General features: G+C 32.6%; 1 protein-coding gene across 1 annotated transcript in view; it reads left to right on the top strand.

The window, feature by feature from the left end:
* The window catches only part of POLE2 (DNA polymerase epsilon 2, accessory subunit), a 44,645-nt gene extending 22,842 nt beyond the window's left edge, over nucleotides 1-21,803 (top strand). The window contains exons 8-19 of the mRNA XM_051977919.1: nucleotides 1,111-1,167; nucleotides 1,894-1,942; nucleotides 4,875-4,947; nucleotides 7,046-7,218; nucleotides 8,281-8,370; nucleotides 10,076-10,130; nucleotides 13,303-13,362; nucleotides 13,448-13,525; nucleotides 15,368-15,476; nucleotides 15,929-16,105; nucleotides 18,373-18,440; nucleotides 19,813-21,803. Of these exons, the coding sequence (XP_051833879.1) occupies nucleotides 1,111-1,167; nucleotides 1,894-1,942; nucleotides 4,875-4,947; nucleotides 7,046-7,218; nucleotides 8,281-8,370; nucleotides 10,076-10,130; nucleotides 13,303-13,362; nucleotides 13,448-13,525; nucleotides 15,368-15,476; nucleotides 15,929-16,105; nucleotides 18,373-18,440; nucleotides 19,813-19,822 (999 nt within the window). The 3' untranslated portion in view covers nucleotides 19,823-21,803. The remainder of the gene's footprint in view (nucleotides 1-1,110; nucleotides 1,168-1,893; nucleotides 1,943-4,874; nucleotides 4,948-7,045; nucleotides 7,219-8,280; nucleotides 8,371-10,075; nucleotides 10,131-13,302; nucleotides 13,363-13,447; nucleotides 13,526-15,367; nucleotides 15,477-15,928; nucleotides 16,106-18,372; nucleotides 18,441-19,812) is intronic.
* The last annotated feature ends 1,524 nt before the right edge of the window (nucleotides 21,804-23,327 follow it).

The raw sequence follows: 23,327 nt of genomic DNA, 5'->3' as shown, positions 1-23,327 counted from the left end.
TAGAAAAGGTGGAAAGTGAAGTCAGAACTTGAGTGGTGGCATAAAAGAGTATTGAGGGATAAAAGAACTTGATGTTGCAATAAGGACAAAAAATAGGTTCAATATAATAGAATAAAGGAAAGAACTCTGTTTAGAAAAACAAGCATGAAATACAATGATTAAAGACGATTTCAAAAAGATTCATGATGGAAGATGTTATATGCATCCAGAGAAAGAACTATGGGGTCTGAATATAGCTCAAAGAATACTATTTTCACTTTTTTGCTTTTTTCTTTCATGTGGTTCTTCTCTTTTGTTCTGATTCTTCTTTCACAACATGACTAATATGAAAATATGATTAATATGACTGTTTATGTATAATATCAAATTGCTTATTGTCTTGGAAAGAAGAAGGGAGAAAAATTTTCTTATAAAAGTGAATGTTGAAAATTGTCTTTACATATAATTAGGAAATAATAATAAAATATTAAGTGGGGGAAAAAGAAAAGGATTATTGAATTATCTTTTGCATGCTTTTGTTTAAGTGTAAGAAGAAGAATATACCTTCCATTTATTTAGCCCTTTTTTGTTCCTTCTGATAGCTAAATGGCACAGTGGATAAAATGCTGGGCCAGGAGTCAGGAAGACTCATTTTCTTGAGTTCAAATTCAATCTTAGACATTTAATTGTGTGATCCTGGACAAATCACTTAACCCTGTGTGCCTCAGTTCCTCTTTGTAAAATGAGTTATAGGAGGATATGGCAACCTACTCCAATATCTCTGCCAAGAAAACCCTAAATGGAGTCACCAAGAGTTGAACATGACTGAAATAATCAAAGAAGGTGTTTCTCCATATATTTTCTCGTATAATCCTCAAAACTGCCTGTGAGGTAGGGATAGGGCATAAAGTGTTATTTCTATTTTATTGATGTGGAAACTTGAGGATGAAATTAAATTAAAATTAATTAAAATTAAAATTCTCATGGCTAATAAAGTCCAGAAATGCAATTTATATGTTCAGACTGCTAGTTCAATGCCATTTCACTATTCTGTATCATGATAATTATTATTTTTGATTAGGAAACAGTTAATATTTGCACATGATTTTTTTTTTCTTTTAATATTTTTAGGGGAAATATTTCTTGGAAGATCCTACAGGAACAGTGCAAGTGAATCTTAGTAAAGCCATATCCTTTATATCTTAAGAAGCAATATTTTTTTTTCAGAGGAACTTACTCATAAATTGAGGAGAAATAATTAAATTTCTTTCACAGAATGTCCTATATGGATTATCAAGATAAATTCTGTAGAAAAAGGGAATAAAAATGTTTTGCCCATACTTATATATATATGCTTGGTCATCTTACTCTCCATCCACAAAGAAATCTGACAAGTCATTCTAGGGATGCTAAAAATTCTCTTTATCATTTTGATAAGGTAAGCCCCTTAGGATTAATCATGTAATACAAGATGCATATATATTCAATTTTCTTTAGTTGTGGTATATTCACAATTATAAATATTAAATGTATCTGAAATTAAAGTTTGGCTGTGTTAAGACCACTATTGTAGCACTATTAGGGATATCTTGTTAGCTCAGAATGAACGTGATGTAATGGATTGATTACTGCCTTTGGAACAAGGGAGACCTAGGTTCACTTTTTTGGTATTTTTTGTTTGTTTGTTTGTTTGTTTGTTTTTCCTGATATACATTGTCTCTGTATATGTGTAGCTGTGTGATGGTAGGCAAATCACTTTTATCTCATTGCCTAAGACATCATTGTGAAATATATTTCATCTGGATCTCTGAAGGCAGTTTTCCTTATCAGGGAGATCCTTGGAAAAAATCATAGATTTTGATCTTTTACCTCACCCAAAGAGAGATTTCATTATTTTCCTGAGCTAATGAGTACCAGTTTCACAGTGGTTTATATACAGAGTCATGTTTTGTCTTAGCAGAAGGTAAGTTTTTTTTAAAAATGTATTATTTTTTCCTCCTGACTATTCTTAGGTGGATTAAAATAATAGAGCAATCAATATAAAATAACTTGAGTAAGAAAAAATGTAATCTGGGGAGCTTGAATTTAATTTCATTTAAGATCACATAAAATATTTTCTTGATAATATTTTATTGGTCTGAATATAGGTCCTATTTTCTACTAATTTTTTTTTTTTTTTTTTTTTTTTGATAGGGAGGGGAGGGTAGGCTGGGAAGTGGCAAAGCCTAGTGATTTGCCCAGCTAGTAAATGTCAAGTGACTGAGACCAGATTTAAACTCAGGTTCTCCTGACTCCAGGACCAGTGTTTTATTCCCTGCACCACCTGGCTGCCCCTTTCTTCCAAATTTTAACTCAAACAAACCTGAGTGAGCATATCATTAAGAGAATGACATTGATCTTTTGTACCACTCTTATAGGATGTGACTATGTGATACTTCACTTTGACATAAAATTAGGAAAAGGCCATGAGAGCCCTCACCTCCCCATACCCACACCCACCATGTTACTGGTTTCAATTTCTTATTATTTTCTCTCTAGTTTTAAAGGCAGTTTAGTGGTTTTGTTCTGTAATATTTACAGAAATTATTTATATTGCATAAACTCTATTTGGTTCAGTCTGATTTCAGAATAAAACTATGGGAGATTTTCTTCTCACATAGATTAACTTGTCCTCCTTCAGTATTAAATCACTAACTTAGGTGAAATTATTGTTAAAGGTTATATTACCTGTATTATATGTAATATTGTATATGGTGTTATATAAAATATATGGCCTGTGTATTATATATAATAATAATTCAGATAAACATTCAAAAATCAACTAAGCCTTTCTGAGGGTGGTTTCTAAATAAAAGGGTTAAGATTTAAAATCTGAAAAGACCAAGTAGAAGAAAGGAAATATTGACTGAATTTCACTCTCTGTCATATTCCCTTTTTTCTCTTGTAAACATTTAGCATATCCTGAGAAGTTGGATCTAATGTGACTTCTGGTTATTATTTTCTTGTGTTGATATTGTTAAGCTCCCAACCCTGCTTTAGGCCTGGGTAACAAGTTCAGACTTGCCTGTTTGAAGTTTCAGTAAACTATTAACTTAAATGAAAAAGGTGAATCATTGCAAAAACCTTAAATAGCCAAATTATCAAAACAAGAAAGAATTTAAAGAAAAGTTTAAGAAAAGAATTTGAAGAGCCTATAAATGAGATCCCTAAGAAGAAAACTATAGGACCAAATATATTTACAAGTAAATTCTACTAAAATGAAATAAATTTCCTAATGGATTGAGTACTAGATAGGGAGTCAAGAAGATCTGAGTTCAGTTCCACTTCTGAGCAACCACATGATCTTGACTTTTACGGTTTCACTTAATCTCTTGAAGAATCATGTACCTTGGTGGAGGACATACCCAAACTAATGAATTCACAAAGCTTTGATATGTTAACATACTCTAGCCTACTCTCCTCCTCCTCATACATTTTGTGGTTCTCATTCTATTTATCTGTATTGATGTATTTTAATGGATTGATTTTCCAAATCTTTTTCATTTTCTATGGCATTTAAGTGCAGACTATATACAAGTCATTGTGCCAGGCATTAGAGTTGCAAAAAAATCCTTAATAGGCCTGGAGAACCTAGAGTTGACTGGAAGTTAGGGGCCAGAGGAAGGTACCAGAGTAGTCAGGTCAGTGTAGGATAATTTGAGAAAGGAGAGAGCATTAAAAAATAGGAAGATCAGAAAAGGCAGAATTCTGGGTCATGAAACTGTATTGGTGGACTGTAAGAATGTAAAATGTACTCTTAAGAGTACAATTGCTTCGTTTTTTTCCTTTGTATTCCCAGTGAAAGATAGTAGGTTCTCAATAAATGCTTACTGATTGACTAAGCAAAGGACACAAAGTAGGAACTGTCAGATAAATTGTAGAACCAGGAAAAATCAGTGTCACAAAAGCCAAGAAAAGATGGTAGTCAGCAGTGATAAAATCATCTGAGATTTTCAATAATCTTTCATAGAACAGTTTTAAATGAAGCATGGGATAAGAAAGCATATTCCCATAGGATTGACAAGTAGGTAAGAATTGAGAAAGTAGAAACAATGATGGCAGATAGATTTATGAGAAATGTGTCTATGAAAAGAAAAATTGATAAAGGATAATAATTTGAAGAGTGGCAGGGTCAGATAGAGTATCCCTTAAAAATGTATTTTCATCCTATTTTTGAAGGAAAATAATAATAATGAAAGCTAAAACATGTAGCTCTTAGCCAGATACTGTACTAATAAGTCCTTTACAAATATTATCTCATTGAACCATATATTGGACCTTAGATTGAACCTTATTGAACCAAATAGTAAGATGGTGCTTAATCCCATTTTATAGATAAGGAAACTGAAGCAAGTAATTTGAGTCATATAGCTAGTAAGTATTTGAGGCTAGATTTGAACTTATGTCTTCCTAATTTCAGGCCCAGCACTCTATCCACTCTGTCACCCAACTGTTTGAATTCTCCTTTGTGACAAAGAAACCAAACCAACAAACCTTTATGTTTGTTTGTTTGTTTTTAATAGTTTCTATATGTCAGGCACAGTGCTAAGCGCTGGTTACGCAAATACAAACAGAAAGAAATAGAACAGCTTCTCTCAAGATGTTTACATTCTAGTAGAGAAGACACCTAAAAGGAGTCTGAAATGAGGAAGGGAGAGGTACTGATCCAGTTGTATCAGATTCTGAGGGGGCATAGTTCAGAGTGGGGAATATTAGCCTGGACAGGAAGAAAGACTGGTTGGCTTGGGTCTTGGTATATTACATTGGATAAGCACATAGACCAGCTTTGTGTTACCTAATTTTAATTTTTTTCCAATTTCAATATAGCTGATTGTGTCTAATATAATATTTTTTAGGTTGGTTTGAAGATCAGATTTTTCATGTTAATGCCTTTGGATTTCCTCCCATTGAACCTTCCAACACTACTAGGTAAAAATTTGGTTTTTGACCCATCAGCAATTATATGGATATTGTAAATGTGACAATAGCATATGTGAGACACAATATTATCAGACATGATATTAGCATAAGCTTTGTGACAGATGTAAAAATAACCATTGAGAAACTGTAGCTTAGTACAAAGCCTTTGTACCTAGTGAACCTAGATTCTAGTATTATTTCTGTCTCTGTCTAGCTATTAGTTTTGATCCTGTTTCTGTATCTTTGGGAAGAGGGAGTTGAATTTACTTAAATCCCTTTCAGCACTAATTCCTATAAATTTCTGGGCCCCTCTTTTATCATTTGAAAAAAGGTCATAAAAATACTTGCCCTGCATATATTATGGGGTTGTTGAGAAAATCAGACAGAATGATAAATGTGAATGTAGTTTGAAAAATATAAATTGTTGTATAAGGGTCAGGGCATGATTATATTTGCATTTACCTCAGAAGATACCTGTTAAATGAAAAAACAAATACACAATGTCTTATTGACCTTAAAGCCTGATTTGAGTGCCAGAGCCCTCATTTTACTCCTAAGGAGTTACAATTAATCTTTCTTAGAGATAACTAAATAGCGCAGTGTATAGAGTACTGGCCTGGAGTCAGGAGGACCTGAGTTCAAATGTGGCTTCAGATACTTAGCACTGCCTGGCTTTGTGACCCTAGGCAAGTCACTTAACCTCAATTGCCTTGCAAAAAAAGAGGTGTCTTGCAGGGTTTTGGTGGTTAGAGCAACTAGAGACATTTTTAAAATAGTTTTTTGCATTGAGGATACTATATATTCAGTAAACATTTATTAAGCACTTATTTTAGTCATTAGGGAAAAAGACTGACAAGCACAGATAAATACAAAATAGAGAATATTGGTGCAATGGAAACATTCAGACAAAATAAGCTGTAAAAATTTGAGTAAGGAGAGAATGGTGTCATTTAAGAGTGGGAACAGAACATCACTCAAGATGGCTATGTATAGTAATTGAGATAAGAAATGCAGAGAAGTGCATTTTAACTGTGGGAGACTTATCTATATCAATAAACAAATAATGAACCAATGAAGGATACTTAAGAATACTTATGATCAGAAATAAGGAGAATCAGTGGACAGTATCAGAAAAGTCACACAAAGAGAAAGCATAAAAGGAAGAAGAGAATGTAGGCAACTGTAGTAAAAGTTGCATAAAGATGAAGAATGATAACAAATATAGGAGAATGCAAGTCAGTATAGTATAGCATACTATACTACTATATATATCTAGTGGAAAATCATTAAGAGGTTTTGTTGTGTGGCCTGCTTCAGATTCTGTGACTCTGGGTTAGGCACCTTTCATATACTCACTTCCCTCATTTGCAAAATGGGAGGATTATTATGAGAAAAGTGCTTTATAATTTTTGAAGTGCTACGTTATATATTATATGTAAGTTCTGATAATGATTATTAAGAAAAAGCTGCTAAATTAGGAATTAATGAGTCAAGCTGTTAAATAAGTTGTTGGGAAGAGCCTAAGTAAAGGGGTAGCCTTGATAAGGAAAAGAATTGCTCTGTACTCCAGAGACAGGAGCAAAGGAGGAAAGAATAATGGATGATATAACCAAGTTTTGTAATATTAAATAAAAAGACAAACCTTATGAGTGACATTTTTATATAATCTCATTCTGTTTTATCCATCAACTTAAGTGCTTGTTACATCTATTCACTGCTTTCCTTTTATAATTTCAAAATTAATTTACTCCTTTTAAAAGTAACAAAGACTAAAGTAAAATCTGGGTGGAAGAGCAAGAAATAGTCATTGAATTTGTTGAATATGGACACCATTATATCAAGGCAAATAAAATTTTTTTATGTTAACATGTTTTTGCTGGGGAAGTTTTCACTTATTTCCACACTCTTCTTTTTTTCTCTCTCTGCACTTGTACAGGCTGTAGATTAGTTTAATTTTTAATTGCTACAAATTGTATATTTTCTTGAAGTAAATGGGAAAACCTGCAAGTGGAATAGGGCAATAATATAAAATGAGGGAGGAACTTATCCAGATCTAGAGTGTAATAAGGAAGAAAAAGAAAATAATGATGCTATTTCTATTACATAGAGCGTACTATGGAAATGTAAATTTTTTTGGTGGACCAACTTCTACATCTGTAAAGGCTTCTGCAAAACTAAAACATTTGGAAGAAGAGAATGAAGACACTATGTTTGTATTGGTGTCTGATGTTTGGTTGGACCAAGTAGAAGTATTAGAAAAACTTCACATTATGTTTTCTGGTATGTATTTTTTTCCATTGTACTGAATTTATGCATCCTATTCTTGCTATTTCATGTAATAAGTCTAAACCCTCAGAAAATACATCCTTTGATCATTCTTTTTTTTTTTTTTTTTAATAACTTTTTATTGACAGAATCCATGCCAGGGTAATTTTTTACAGCATTATCCTTTGCACTCACTTCTATTCCGATTTTTCCCTTTCCTCCCTCCACCCCCTCCCCCAGATGGCAAGCAGTCTTTTACATGTTGAATAGGTTACAGTACATCCTAGATACAATATATGTATGCAGAACCGAACAGTTTTCTTGTTGCACAGGGAGAATTGGATTCAGAAGGTATAAATAACCCGGGAAGAAAAACAAACATGCAAGCAGTTTATATTCATTTCCCAGTGTTCTTTCTTTGGGTGTAGCTGCTTCTGTCCATCCTTGATCAATGATCATTCATTTTTGATGATGATTTAACAATGAAACATTTTTTAAAGATTTTATTTTTGAGATTAATAAGAATAAAAATTTCTATTAAAGTGATAACACAATACCTCATAGTGTGGAAGTGATGTGGAATTTTACAACAGAAGATAATCAGATTCTGTCAAATTGTAAAGTAACATATGTATTCATATATATCAGTTCTCTAAGACTTAGTGTTCCTAGAAATCCGAGATTCAGTAGTCTCAGGTTGTTCACCAGATGGAGATTTTTATTAGCTTTAGCAGTTCATGAAGGCCATTCACAAAGTATAGAAGGATCCATATCTGTTGACAGAAGCACCTAGTGGCATTGTTATAACATATAATAATATATTGTTATAATACAATAGATTATTGTATTGAAGGACTAGCGTTTTATTTTTCTAGATTTTAACAAAACAGTTGTTAGTGTCCTTAGGAATAATAATTTGTATAATTGTTTCATATTTCAGTTTATCAATTTATTAGACTTTGAAAAATATCCTTACCTAATGTCATAAATAACCTCCTGATATACATGCTAATTTGTTTTTAAATAGACTACTTATTGCATTGAAAAATAATCTTTATCTTTTCTTATACTTCTTAGGTTATTCTTCTGTACCTCCAACCTGTTTCATCTTCTGTGGAAATTTTTTATCTGCACCATATGGGAAAAATCATGTTCAGTCATTGATAGGTATTAAAGATCTTTCTGAGACAATTCACAAATATGAAATGCTTGAATGTTTTTATTAATCAAATTGGTATAAAATGTGATAAGTCATCCCTGATTTCCAGCCTTTTTACATTGTATGATAGAAAAATCACAAGATTTGAAATCAAAGATCCTAGTTTCAAATTCCACTTCTACAACTTAATATGCATGCCTCATGCATCAAGCAGTTAACAAGCTATTAAGCACCTACTATGAGCTAAAAAATGTTGATGGCCAGTGGTGCCTACATAAGGAAACAATCCTTTCCCTCAAGAAATTTATATTTTACCGTCCCTCTTGGTCTGAATTTCCTTACCTGCAGAATTAGGGGAACAGAATAGCTGATAATCAAGATTTCTTTTCAATTTTGTAATTATGTTTTATATACTTAAGAATGGCTGATGCCTGAAATTCTTCATTTTCCTCTGCAACACCTGGCATTCCCTTTTTCCTCTTCAGATAGTTATATAGTATCTCATATCATTTATGGTATCAAGAATTGGTTTTGCTCAATAATATATTTTTGCTAACACTACTCCTAGCTCCCTTTCTTTCCCTCTAGGGGATATCTCCAGCAATCTTGATTTATATCTTGTCACTAGACCCAGATGCCTTTCAGGGAGAGAGTGAGACTGGTAACTCTGCATGACCCAGCTTCACTTAAATCCAGTTCACTTGCAAGTCATGTCATCACATTCTTGATGTCATCAGTTCTCTTCAAGAACAAAAGACAAACAAGGAATAAATGAACAATTACTCTCTCCAATTCAATGGCTTCCATAAAGTGGGAGCAATGTCCTAAATGCAAGGGTATTGTGACCTTACACAACCACATCTACATTTAGCTAATATACCTAAAACTCCTTAAAAAGTGTTACTCTGGTTTTTGCTTTTAAGAGAGGATCTTAAATATGATAATCTGTGGACCACAGAAGAAAAAAAATTCTAGTTTGAAGCAATGGTTATGCCAAAGAAAAGGAATATGATTCATCCAGTTATTACTAAACTGCCAAAAAGGAGGTTTACTTTGCTTGTACCTTAGCTCAACATCTTTCTTCTTTGCCTTTGCGCAACCTGTTTCTAACTTGCTTTGAGCCAGGGCCATCAGTCTGTCCCTGAGACAAGAGTTAGAGTCCTTGTTTTCCTTTTATTTATCTATTTGTTTGTTTTTTGCTGGGGCGATTGTGGTTAAGTGACTTGCCCAAATTCATACACAGGTAGGAAGTGTTAAATGTCTGAGACCAGATTTGAATTCTTGTCCTTTTGACTTCAGAGCTGGTGCTCTATTCACTGCACCACCTAGCTGTCCCACTCCTTATTTTCCTAAAGAAAATGTGTTCTTGTTGGAATTTTGAACATAGGGACTTTTCCATAGAAAAATTATTGCAAGTAATGGTTAGATTTGGTATCATTATTAGGAAAGTACCACACTTGATCTCAGTTATAAGTTAAACAGGTTTTTGTGAATTGATTTATACTCTTAACCATGAATTTTATATCTTGGGAAAATACATTTCAGATTTCAAATAGTTAAAAAATTAAAGCCATTTTTATGTTTTCATTATAAATTAATGACAATTTGAGTCATTAATTTAAAAGTCTCAAGACATTGCTGTATTTTGATATGATTTCATTTCATATCCAAAAGCATACAAAATTGATTTTTAATATCCTCTTAAAATTGTAGATTCTCTGAAGGCTCTCGCAGACATAATATGTGATTATCCTAATATTCACCAAAGGTAATGACATACTTTTCCATGCTCTATGCTTCTATAGTCTTTCTTCTTTCTCAACAAAAGGGAAATTCTATTAGTTTAAAAATTAATGAAATTAAGAAAAAAGATATGGTATGTACAGACATTGAAGGCAATGTATTAATATGATGACATCTTTATGAATGCACATTCAAAAAGCATATATACTTTTAATGCACATGTATTATATATTTTTATAGAGCAGTTACTATATGGCCAATACTTAAAACTTGTTTCCTTTTTTTTCAACTTTGTCACTACTTTATATAGACTTTTTACCTTATTTCTGAATAACAAGATAATTTGTCAATTTTTTTTCTTTTTTTGCTGAGGCGATTGAGGTTAAGTGACTTGTCCAGGGTCACACAGTTAGGAAGTGTTAAGTGTCTGAGTCACATTTGAACTCAGGTCCTCCTGAGTTCAGGGCTGGTGCTCTATCCACTACACCACCTAGCTGCCCCTGTTTGTCATTTTTAAGATCAGGTATTCATTGTATTGATGCACCAAGGTTCCTTTATCCATTCTCCACTCATTAAACATTTAGGTTGTTTTTTTATTACTGTATACATAACTCAGCCTTAACATCTTCATACAAATGGCTCATTTTTCTTTTTAATTACTTCCTTGATTTATCATGTCAAAAGATACCATCACTTAAGTAACATTAATAATTTGTACTGCCTCCAGCTATTGGAGCCTGTTTTCCCACAATCTAATTAATAGGAGATTTTATAATTTAAATTTTTAAAAATTTTATTGGGTTTGAAGTTGTTTTAAAATGCATTTCCTTAAATAATAGTGACTTGGGACATGAAATATTATTTAATATTTGTTTCCTTTTTTATTTATATTTTATGGATGCTGGATATGGACCAATTTTTTCTTAGACCTTCCTATAACTTCTTAAAATAGAGCTTTTTATTTTTTGTATGAATTTGTTTTATATTTACATAGTTGAACCCATGAAGAACTTCTCCTTTCCTCACTTGGAATAATATTTCATTATCTTGTTTTCTGGTTTAGGGATTATTGAATTTTTTCCTTTTTTTTTTTTTTTTTTTTTTAAAGAGTAAGTGTAGGGAACCACATGATTTCACTAGTATAGGAAACTCTTTATTAATATAATTCAATACCTTTTCTATGATTTATAATTCTTAAAAGATAGAAGGGAGAGAACAAGCATTTATTTAGTGTCTGCTAGATAACTAGGTATTGTGCTAAGCTCTTTACAAATACCTCATTTGATCTTCACAACAACTCTGAAAGGCAGGTGCAATTATTATTCCCATTTTACAAATGGGGAAACTGAGGCCAACAACAGTTAAGTCACTTGCCAGGGTCACAGCAATCAATTCTTCATGGTCAGATTTGAACCCATATCTTTTAAACTTCAAGATCAGGTCTCTATCTACTGCACTAAGCTGCTCTTAGAGTACTGCTGGAAGCAATGAGTGTTTAAATACATTACACTCAGGGGATTGTCAAGAGTTTCTAATTAGGAAATTAGGACATTGATGAGTAATGGTGAGATCTATTGTATGACCATCCCTATGTGTGCCTAAGGCGAAATGAAGGAAGTAGATTATGGGATTTAAAGGAAGTTAAGGTGCTTGTAAGAGCATCTGACCGTTAAGTCTCCTAATATAAGAGCAGAAGTTGAGGATTAGAAAAATTGAGCAAGGTGTTGAACTTCTTGAGAAAGAAAGAATGTGAAGGATTTTAATATTGTAGCCATCATAATTTGAATTGGGTGAGAAAAGTCCAAGACCCACTTCGTAGGTCACTTAACTTGTCTGAATGTAAGTTTCCCTATGTGTTTAATAAACTGGTATAATAAATAGGAATGATAAAACTTGTATTGTGTAACTCATTAGGTTGTTATAAAGGTCAAATGAGATTAAAATATATAGTACTTTGCACTGATAAAGCCTTACATACAGTGTAAGTCATTAGCAATTTACATGAAAAAGATCTGCAGTTTTTGATGGACTGTGTGAGTTGGTAATGTCAGATGACAGCCAAAAAAAATGACACAATCTTAAATGCATTAAGAAAGGCATCGTTTCCAGGAATAAGGAGATAATTGTCCAAGGTTACTTTATCCTAATGGAACCACTTCCAGAAAATTGCACTCGTTCCTGGACTCTAAATGTTAGAAGACCATTCATAAAGTTTGAGAACATCCAGAGGAATACAACTGGCATAAACTAAGTGCTCACTGTTTACTCCGTGGGGTTACAAATAGAAAAAGAAACTCTGCTCTCAAGGATTTTGCATTCTAAAGGGAAAGATAATATACATAGAAGTTTGCTATCTGAAAGTCATATGGAAAGGTCTCCTGAACCTCTCAGTGAAACAAGCAAAGAAAATGACAACAGTTTTTAATGCTATTTTCTACTCATAAAAATTCTGTGTGATGTTGAACGAGGGTTTGTAACTGAAGTTACATTAGGGCTACCTGCAGATGGATGCCTTAACTGCAAATGGGTAGAGTCTCTGAAATTCATTCATTCTTGAAGGATTCATCCTTTTCATGAATTAGGTAGACAGCTTCTTGTGAGCCCATAATATTTTATTTTTATTTGCATCCCAGTGCTTTGCACATAATGAGCAAAGAAATGCTTTTTTGTTAATTCATTCAAAGGTTAATAGCAAAAGGGGCCATTTCTTTCTCCTTAACTGCCATTTGTGGAGGGTGTTGGTTTTTCAAGAATGCTTCACATGACTGTAACAGATGTATGAACTTCTTTTAAATGTGTGACCTTAAGATAGCTAGGTGGGGCAGTGGATAGAGCCCCCGAGTCAGGAGGACCTGAGTACAAATCCAGCCTCAGACACTTGAATCTGGACAAGTCACTTAACCCCCAATTGCCTCAGGGGGAAAAAAAGTGTAATTTTACTAAAAATCTCCCCAAATAAAAGTCATCTTATTTGATTACTTATATGCAATAATCTATAAATTGATCTCTATATAAGGGAGATATGTATTGTCATTTCTTTGTTTATGACAAAAACAGACTCAACAATACATTCTTTTAAAAATTGTAATAGTCTAAATTTAAATAATTTCTGACGTGAAGTAGTTTGCTTGTTTTTATGTTTTTAATGTTGTTAAATAATTGTAAAAATAACAAGTCATGTTGCATTGTGTTTATAGCAGTCGTTTTGTGTTTGTACCTGGGCCAGAAGATCCTGGACCTGGTTCTATTTTACCAAAGTGAGTTAGAGCCATTTTTTAAAATGATTTTAAAGAAAATTTGAGGAGCTTTTAACAATCTATACCATGAAAATTATTTTTATAGGCCACCACTTGCTGAAAGCATCACTAATGACTTCAGGCAGCGAGTACCATATTCAGTTTTCACTACAAATCCCTGCAGGTAAATTTTACTATTGTGTATTTTATAGTAGTTTTTGATTTGTTTTTTGTTTTTTTTTTTTGCTGAAATATTAAAATGTTTTCCATATATTCATTGATTTTAAATGGATGAATCAAAATGATTTTATCATAAAAGAAAAGATACTAATAGAATTCAAAGCAGTGTTGAGAGACAGTATAGAATAGTGGAAAGAACAGGATTTGGAGAACTTAAATTACAATCCTGATACTTTCTACTTGTACTTTTTGTACAGCAAAATAATGGTTTGGTCATGTATATTTATTTTGTATTTAATTTATACTTTAATATATTTAACATCTACTAGACTAGGGAGGGGGTGGGGAGGAGAGGAAAAATTGGAACAAAAGGTTTGGCAATTGTCAATGCTGTAAAATTACCCATGCATATAACTTGTAAACAAAAAGCTATTTTAAAAAAAAGAAAGAAAAGAAAAGAAAACTTATCAGGACAGATAGGTGGCGCAGTGGATAGAGCACCAGCCTGAAATCAGGAGGACCTGAGTTAAAATCTGGTCTCAAACACTTAACACTTCTTAGCTGTGTGACCCTGGGCAAGTCACTTAACCTCAATTGCCTTGGGTAAGTTTTTTTTTTTTTAAAAGCTTCAGTTTCTTTAGTTGTGTCTAATTGTGGGGATTGAATTTGTTGATTTCTGAGCTTCATTCTAATTCTAAAACTTCTGATGAAGAGTAGTATTTTATATATCATAAATTATTGAAAACAAAATAGTCAAATTGCTCGCTGAAGAAGGAGGAAGAAAGATAATTTGGAACTCAAGCGCTTATAAAAATAAATGTTGAAAACTATATATGTAATTGAAAAAATAAAATGCTACTGAAAATTTTTAAAGTAAATGTATGATATTATTGCCTGTGTGTGCACAAATTGTCTTTATAACCCACCCTTTAAGAAAACTTATCGGCTGAACCATACACCCAGTGAAAGAACTGTGGGAGATGATTAAGAACCATTACATTAAATTCCCAATCCCTATATTTTTGCCTGCCCGCATTTTGGATTTCCTTCACAGGCTAATTGTACAATATTTCAGAGTCCAATTCTTTTTGTACAGCAAAATAATGGTTTGGTCATGTATATTTATTTTGTATTTAATTTATACTTTAATATATTTAACATCTACTAGACTAGGGAGGGGGTGGGGAGGAGGGGAAAAATTGGAACAAAAGGTTTGGCAATTGTCAATGCTGTAAAATTACCCATGCATATAACTTGTAAACAAAAAGCTATTTTAAAAAAAAGAAAGAAAAGAAAAGAAAACTTATCAGGACAGATAGGTGGCGCAGTGGATAGAGCACCAGCCTGAAGTCAGGAGGACCTGAGTTAAAATCTGGTCTCAAACACTTAACACTTCTTAGCTGTGTGACCCTGGGCAAGTCACTTAACCTCAATTGCCTCAGCCAAAAAAAAAAAAGAAGAAACTAATTAAGGATGAATGGATACATTATAACAATTTGCATATCACTGATAATTATTGTGGTGTATAGTATGGTTTTCTTCAAGATTAATGTTAAGAGTTAGCTTGCTGTGGCATAATGATATTGAATTAAAAATCAAAGAAAGATAGCAGGGCATAATAGATGGAAAGTCAGGCTTGAAGCCAAGAAGATTTTGATTCAGGCCCCTTGTTTTGACACATTCTTGCAATGCAGAGGTGATGACTCTACCACAATAGTAAATAGTATTATTTCACTTAGGAGTTTGCTAAACAAATGAAATTAGATGTATTCTCTATCCCTAAACAAAAATAATTTTTTAAAATCCCTGTTAAATATTCAAAATTCAACCCATGTTTTCATTCTAGAATTCAGTATTGCACACAAGAAATCATTATCTTTCGTGAAGACTTGGTGAATAAAATGTGCAGAAATTGCGTCCGTTTTCCTAACAGCAACATGGATATTCCTCATCATGTAAATATATATTTTTAAAATTGTATTATCATATTGAATCAAATAAAAATAATTATACCAGTCATATACTACTTATCTTTCTTATTTTTTTTTTTAATTTTAATGCTTTTTTGTCACTGGCTAAACCATGACTTCCTGAAGACTGCTTTAATGAATTATATGTTTTTAATTGCTAAATCTTCACTATAAAATGAGAAAATTAAACACATTCATTTTTAAAGCTTCTAGTATAATTTCATATCTTAGGCAATTGTGGTTTTTGTTTAGTTGATTTGTGCACTATATACTAAAACATAAGTGTTTTGATGGCAGTGGTCTAATTATATAATGATCTATCAAGTAATATAAATCTTACTTGTTTTTTACCTGATTTGAAACACTTGATTAGAACATATTTTGAAATGAAAAACCAAAGTTCTTTTTTTCTTATTTTTTTTCTATTTCTTTTGTAGTTTGTAAAGACTCTCTTATCGCAAGGACACCTGACTCCTTTACCACTTTATGTCTGTCCAGTGTATTGGGCATATGATCATACTTTGAGAGTGTATCCCGTTCCTGATCTACTTGTCATCGCAGACAAATATGATCCTTTTACTATTACCAACACAGACTGCCTTTGCATAAACCCGGTAAGAATTCATTTAATTTTACATTATTCACTACCATTTAAATGATTTTTAAAAAATATTTTTTAATAATAGCTTTTTATTTTCAAACCACATGCAGATAATTTTCAACATTCACCTTGCAAAACCTTGTGTTTAAAATTTTTCTTCCTTCCTTCATCCTACCCCTCACCTGGACAGAAAGTAATCCAATATATGTTAAACATGTACATATTTGATACATATTTCCATATTTACCATGCTGCACAAGAAAAATAAGATCAAAAAGGAAAAAAACCAAGGAGACAACAAAAAATGGTGAAAATATTATGCTGTGATGCAGTTTCTATAGTGCTCTTTCTGGATACAGATGGCTCTCTCCATCACAAATCTATTGGAATTGGCTGATTCACCTTAAGCTGAAAAGAACAAAGTCTCACAGTTGATTATCATATAATCTTGTTGTTGCTGTGTACAGTGTTCTCTTGGTTCTACTTACTTCATTTAGCATCAGTTCATGTAAGTCTCTCCAGGCCTCCCTGAAATCATCCTGTTGATCATTTCTTATAGACTAATAATAATCTATTACATTAGTATACCATAACTTATTCATCCATTCCCCAGCTGATTGGCATCCACTCAGTTTCCAGTTTCTTGTCACTACAAAAAGGACTGCTACAAACAAAATATCTTTAACTTTAAAAATTAAAATTTAACTCACTTAATCTGACTTCACAATGTGTAGAAACATAGCAACAGAACTAAGTTGTTTTTGCTATAACAGAGAAAGAAAGATGTTAAGCTTACTATCTTTCCAATGTGACTATTAAATATGTTATCCACCCATACATATTTACAAATATGGCAGAACTTTTACATATAAGTTAATGTTATTCCAATAGATACACAAACTTACCTCCTTTCTAACTACTGCTATGACTTTGTATTGACTGAAAACATTTTTTAAAAATCTTTTTATTTGCAAACATCTACAGGATTTTCAGAACTTAAAAAAAAGTATTTCAAACCTTGTAGAATGTATAATTTTTTTTAAATTGCCAAAAATCATCAGAAGATAAGTTGGATAAATAATTGGAAAATGACACTTTTGTTTTTGTTAAAAACTTACAAAGCATGTGAACCAATCATGGGACAACTCCTTGGATTAATTTTTCTTTATAGCACAGAATCCCACAAATGCTTCCGATTTTTTATGTAATATAATTGAGTAACTCCGACTTTAGGAGATGAATATCAGATAAGCATTGTTCTTAAGAGAATTATAAATATTTGTCTTTTTATTGTTGTTTATCCCAAATAAGTAGAACAGTCTTTGAAAAACTTTTCTTGTATTCAAATTTTCTTTTAGAAATAGACTTCTGAATTGACTTTTTAACTATAGCAGTCTTTTTGGTTGTCTTCCCCCATTAGAATGTAAACTCCTTAAGGAGGGAAACTTCCTTGCTTGCTTGTACTTGTATCCCCAAGAGTAAGAACAACACTTAGCATATAGTAAGCATTTAATAACTTTTCCTTTTGTTATCTGTTATCTTCATAGTTAATTCTTCTTAAATGAACCAAATTTTTATTATACTATTTTAAAAAATGCACTTAATATATCTTAAACAGTTTCTCTTTCTTTTTTCAACTTTTTGTGCCAGTGAGAAACTTTGCTAGATATTTTTTTATTCTTCTCATTTAAAATACTATGTAGAACAAAGGTGCTATACCCCCTTTATCCTAATTGACTACTGGAAGGCCTCTCCAGATACAAACAGAAAGCCTTTCTTCAGTTCTTACAATAAGAAAGCCAGCATACCTGGGCAGTCTAGCATAGTGTGGCCTAGTACAGAAGTGGAAACTGGATTATATAGCAGAAAAGACGCAGGTCCACCTCTCCTCCTGTTGATTTTTAAATTCATTGGATGGACTGAATTCTTCAGGAACAGGGAAATGGCTTTTGACCAGTAGACAACAACATTTTCAACTTCCTGGGGATCACATGGCTTCTTGAAACTTAGACTTAGGATCTGATTCACTCCACTCTATAGTCTTCTGAGAAATCTTCACTTGTCCCATTCAGTACCAAGTGTCTCCCTTGCAGATACCCCTAAAATCTGATTTTTCCTCTAAATAATGACCGGTTATATTTATGCTGACATGAAAGAATATGGATTTTTCTTCACAGTAAATGCTAGCACAAGCCTAATTACTTGACTTTAAAATTATTTCTTTTGCAAATTTAAACTTGTTGCAATTAAGTATAATAATGTTCACTTGAATTTTTTAAGGGCTCTTTTCCAAGAAGTGGATTTTCATTCAAAGTTTTCTATCCTTCTAATAAGACAGTAGAAGACAGGTGAGTATACTAATAATTCTGTTAACAATTCTGTTCCATACATTTTCTTTGTAGTATGTAATAGCAATTACAAAAGGTAAAAAGTAACTTTAATTAGATGATACATTTCCTCCTCTCTGTTACCATGTGGTCCTCTAGATAGGGGACAGGACAGGGAGGAAAACCCAAAGGTTCTGATCTGTTTCTAGCTCTGAATTTCATTTTTTATGATGTTAATTAGATATTCGCTTACTAGGCTTCCTTCCTTTCCTTTTTTTTTTTCCATTACTTTCCTTTCTATTGATGTTTTGTTCCTCAAGTCTTCTAGGTTTAAATATCCATTCAGCCTTATTTTACTTTCATTCATTCTACTCTTCTTTATAAAAATCTACATTTCAGCCACTTTGCCTGCTTAACACCACATTCCCACCTCTTTTTACAAACTGTCCCATGTTTGGAATGCACTACTTCTTCATCTCTACTTCTTTCAGTGGTCTGCTTAGGTGCCATTTCAACAAGAAGCTTTTCCTTCATTTCTCTTCCCTTTTTTTCTCTATAGTTTGCATTTTATTATACTTGTTTACAAACTTAATCATGATATCATAGGTTTAGAGCTGAAAAGGCAAGAGAGGCTACTGGGTCTAGTCCCCTCATTTTACATATAAGGAGACTGAGGTCAAAAGGTGAAACTACTTGCCCAGGGTTCCTCAGGGGTAGTAAATGGTATCAATGGAATTTAAACCCAGATCTTCTAGTTTCAAATTTAGTCGTCCTTGTATTGTACCATACTATTCTACACTCTTATAATGATGTAGGACTCTCAGAATAGAACAGGAACTATTTTGGTTTTAGATTTTCCATTCATAGTATCTTATATATGGTCCATATATAGTATTTTACAGATGCTCCTTAATATATTAGTTGAGTCAATCAACAAAATATTTTTAAGATTCATAATACGTTCTACTTTTCTGGCCTTTTCAATGGATGGGAAGGGAGAGAGACAATGCAGAATAGCAAATAAAACTGAATTTTAAAGATTATAAAGAACAAAAATAAATAGAAGAAAAAAGATATTTATTATACTTACTCTGTGTCAGGTACTATGCAAATCCTGAGATTACAAAGAAAGGCCAAAAAAAAATCTCTTTCTAGCTTTCTCTTCCTCCTACTCATCTCCCTCATTTAAAAAACAAGAAAAACAAAATCTTAATTACAAACATAAACAGTGGAGCACTACATGGAATGTTGAAGCCTGAGATTATAAAAATTGAATATTTGGAAGGAAGGAAAGCTTTATAGTCAGGAATACAATATCACAAAGTGATATTGTTTTAATTGGTTATTAAATATTTAATTTTATTAAATGAAATGAATTTTTTCTCTGTTTCAGCAAACTTTAAGACTTCTGGGATTCTCTAAGAAGAAGCCTAATTTGCTTAACTTGATTTAAAATGCTATAAAAATTATGTTAATCTTCAGAAAGAAATTTTATATGACAAAAAGTTTCAGTACATTATGTGCCTACTATGTACCAGACACTAGATAAACTATGAGGACACAAATAAGAAAGTCCCTTTCTCCAAGGAGCTTACAATGTGATAAAAGTAGACAGCACACAAAAGGAAGCTGAAAGGCAATAAGGAGGAGTATCATCTTGTTCCATGGAGTGGAAACCAAGTAGAGTAGTTGATGAAAAATGGGAGTTACCTTGAAAATTCTGAGCCTTTTTATCAACAATGACAAAATAAAGTATTTCAATTTTATATTTAATAATAATATTAATCCAATACATTTTTTATAAAACATGAAATAAGTATACAATAGTGTTAATAAAAACTAAAACCAACCATATCTGAGTCATTTTAATGAGTTTTCTTGTATTTTCCATTATTGTTGGTACAAATTAATAAAAAAAATTTAAGTAATTTCCATGGTTTCATTGTCTCTAGACTATATTTGAATTATAACGTTCCACATATAAGCCCATTTAATAGCAAAAAACAAAATTACAGAATACTCCCTTTAAGGAAGTAACAAACTGGGAAAACATCTTTACAATTAAAGGTTCTGATAAAGGCCTCATTTCCAAAATATATAGAGAACTGACTCAAATTTATAAAAAATCAAGCCATTCTCCAATTGATAAATGGTCAAAGGATATGAACAGACAATTTTCAGATGAAGAAATTGAAACTATTACCACTCACATGAAAGAGTGTTCCAAATCACTATTGATCAGAGAAATGCAAATTAAGACAACTCTGAGATATCACTACACACCTGTCAGATTGGCTAAGATGACAGGAAAAAATAATGATGAATGTTGGAGGGGATGCGGGAAAACGGGGACACTGATGCATTGTTGGTGGAGTTGTGAACGAATCCAGCCATTCTGGAGAGCGATCTGGAATTATGCCCAAAAAGTTATCAAACTGTGCATACCCTTTGATCCAGCAGTGTTTCTATTGGGCTTATACCCCAAAGAGATACTAAAAAAGGGAAGGGGACCTGTATGTGCCAAAATGTTTGTAGCAGCCCTGTTTGTAGTGGCTAGAAACTGGAAAATGAATGGATGCCCATCAATTGGAGAATGGCTGGGTAAATTGTGGTATATGAATGTTATGGAATATTATTGCTCTGTAAGGAATGACCAGCAGGATGAATACAGAGAGGCTTGGAGAGACCTACATGGACTGATGCTAAGTGAGATGAGCAGAACCAGGAGATCATTATACACTTTGACAACGATATTGTATGAGGATGTATTCTGATGGAAGTGGATTTCTCTGACAAAGAGACTTAACTGAGTTTCATTGGAGAAATGATGGACAGAAACAGCTACACCCAAAGAAGGAATACTGGGAAATGAATGTGAACTATTTGCATTTTTGATTTTCTTCCCAAGTTATTTTTACCTTCTGAATCCAATTCTCCCTGTGCAACAAGAGAACTGTTCGGTTCTGCAAATATGTATTGTATCTAGGATATACTGCAACATGTTTAGCATATATAGGACTGCTTGCCATCCTGGGGGGGGGGGGGGAGGAGGGAGGGAGGGGAAAAAACGAAACATAAGTGATTGCAAGGGATAATGTCGTGTAGAAATTATCCTGGCATGGATTCTGTCAATGCGAAGTTATTATTAAATAAAATAAAATTTATATATATAAAAAAAAAAAGAATACTCCCTTTAAAATAAGTTCTATTTTCAAAAAGCTGTGAGATTACCATTTCTTCTACATGGCTTCACTAATTTGTTTTTCACTTCCACAAACTTTAAGCTTCCTTTCTGATTAAGAACTTCACACTATTTTTTCATCTTTTTGAAAAGATACACAAACAGTCTTGCTAAATATGTAAATCTTCAAAGATAGGCAATTAGATGCCCACAATGATTTTAACTTTCTTTTTAAACAGTGGCAGAACTGCCAATAAAATAGGACACATGTTCTGCCACCGTTTAAAAAGAAAGTTAAAATTTAAGTAGTACAGCAGATTGATCTCTGCATTAACATATAGGATAAGATCAGCAGAATCAGGGATTTTCCACAAAAAAAGTTATTTTAAAAAGTAGAAAAACCTAATCACCAATTTTGAGACATCTCACTGAGCATCTTTATCTCTTATATCATGAATACCTTAACATTAGACTCTAAAATATTTAATAAACATCCTATTTTTCCATGAAGATTAAGATGTATTTAGGAAAGAAGGCATTGATAAAAATCTGGCCTACCGTAACCATAACCATTGTAAGATATTCATAGCTGTTTCAATTTCTCATTTTTTCCTGGCTAATCACAAGGTTTCTCTCTTTTCTTTTTCCTTCATTAAATTAAGTCTTCTCCAGTGAAAATAATGGAGGTTATAGTCAATTCCAAACCAATATAAGTCATTCTTCATGAATCTGGTTCATCGTGTTGAGGGTGAAAGACACCCCAACAAAATTAGAATCTCCAGGTCAGTGTTGTAGGTATGGCAAAAAAATTTGCAAACTCAGTTTGTCTTCAAGTTAAGAAGCAAAGATTTATTATGCTGCTAACAGTGGGCTGTTTCAAAATAGATTAGCAAAGAATTAGGAGCAAGAAGACAAACTTATAGGGAGAAAAGAGATCTGGTTCTTCATGTCACTGATAATGGTAATTTTATTATGCTCAACATTGAATTTTATGGTTTAGAGGGGAAAACTGAAGACTCTTGATATGCACCTTGCCATCTGTCTCAGAAAACCTGACCAACAGATTGTTATCTGGCAGCCATCATTATCTGTGGAACTACAGCACTGCCAAAGTCCAGTGGCCTCAGGGATACTTTTCCTGTAGAAACTGTATCTCATCAGTCTCATTAACTCATTCAGGTGAATCAGCTTAGATGACAACAGAGAAACCATAAGCCAAGTAACACAACCTTCAATTCTGAAATATTTCACATCCCACACAGGCAGTGGGATTCAAGTAAAACTTTTCTAGTGTCACCTCTGTTATTGTTTATTAGAAACTGTATAGTATATTCCATGAGGGAATGCCAATCCCAAAATTTTTAAGGGAAGATTTAAAATTATTCATAGGGATTCACCTCACTAAAATTTTTTGAAAACTTTCCTCTTAAGCATAAGAATACTGATTTGCTTTGTTCAGTTATTAGGAAGTTGAGCTTCAGGGTGATTCCAAAACCCTACTAGGCAATCAGCTTTTCATTTATCACCTGAGATTCTTACTATTTCCCTACATGGGTAAGGTGGTAAATTAGGGCAGAGTGTCAAGGGGAAAATATGCACAATTATAGTCCTAAGCTATTTTTACATAAAACTATAACTGATGATTTCTTTTTAAAAGAATAAAAATGTTTTGGAGCTATGCCCAAAGAGCCATAAAACTATGCGTATCCTTTGATCCCGCATAGTCA

Source organism: Antechinus flavipes, chromosome 2 (assembly GCF_016432865.1).
Source record: "Antechinus flavipes isolate AdamAnt ecotype Samford, QLD, Australia chromosome 2, AdamAnt_v2, whole genome shotgun sequence".
Taxonomy (NCBI): domain Eukaryota; kingdom Metazoa; phylum Chordata; class Mammalia; order Dasyuromorphia; family Dasyuridae; genus Antechinus; species Antechinus flavipes.
This window is presented reverse-complemented; position numbering and strand designations above follow the sequence as displayed.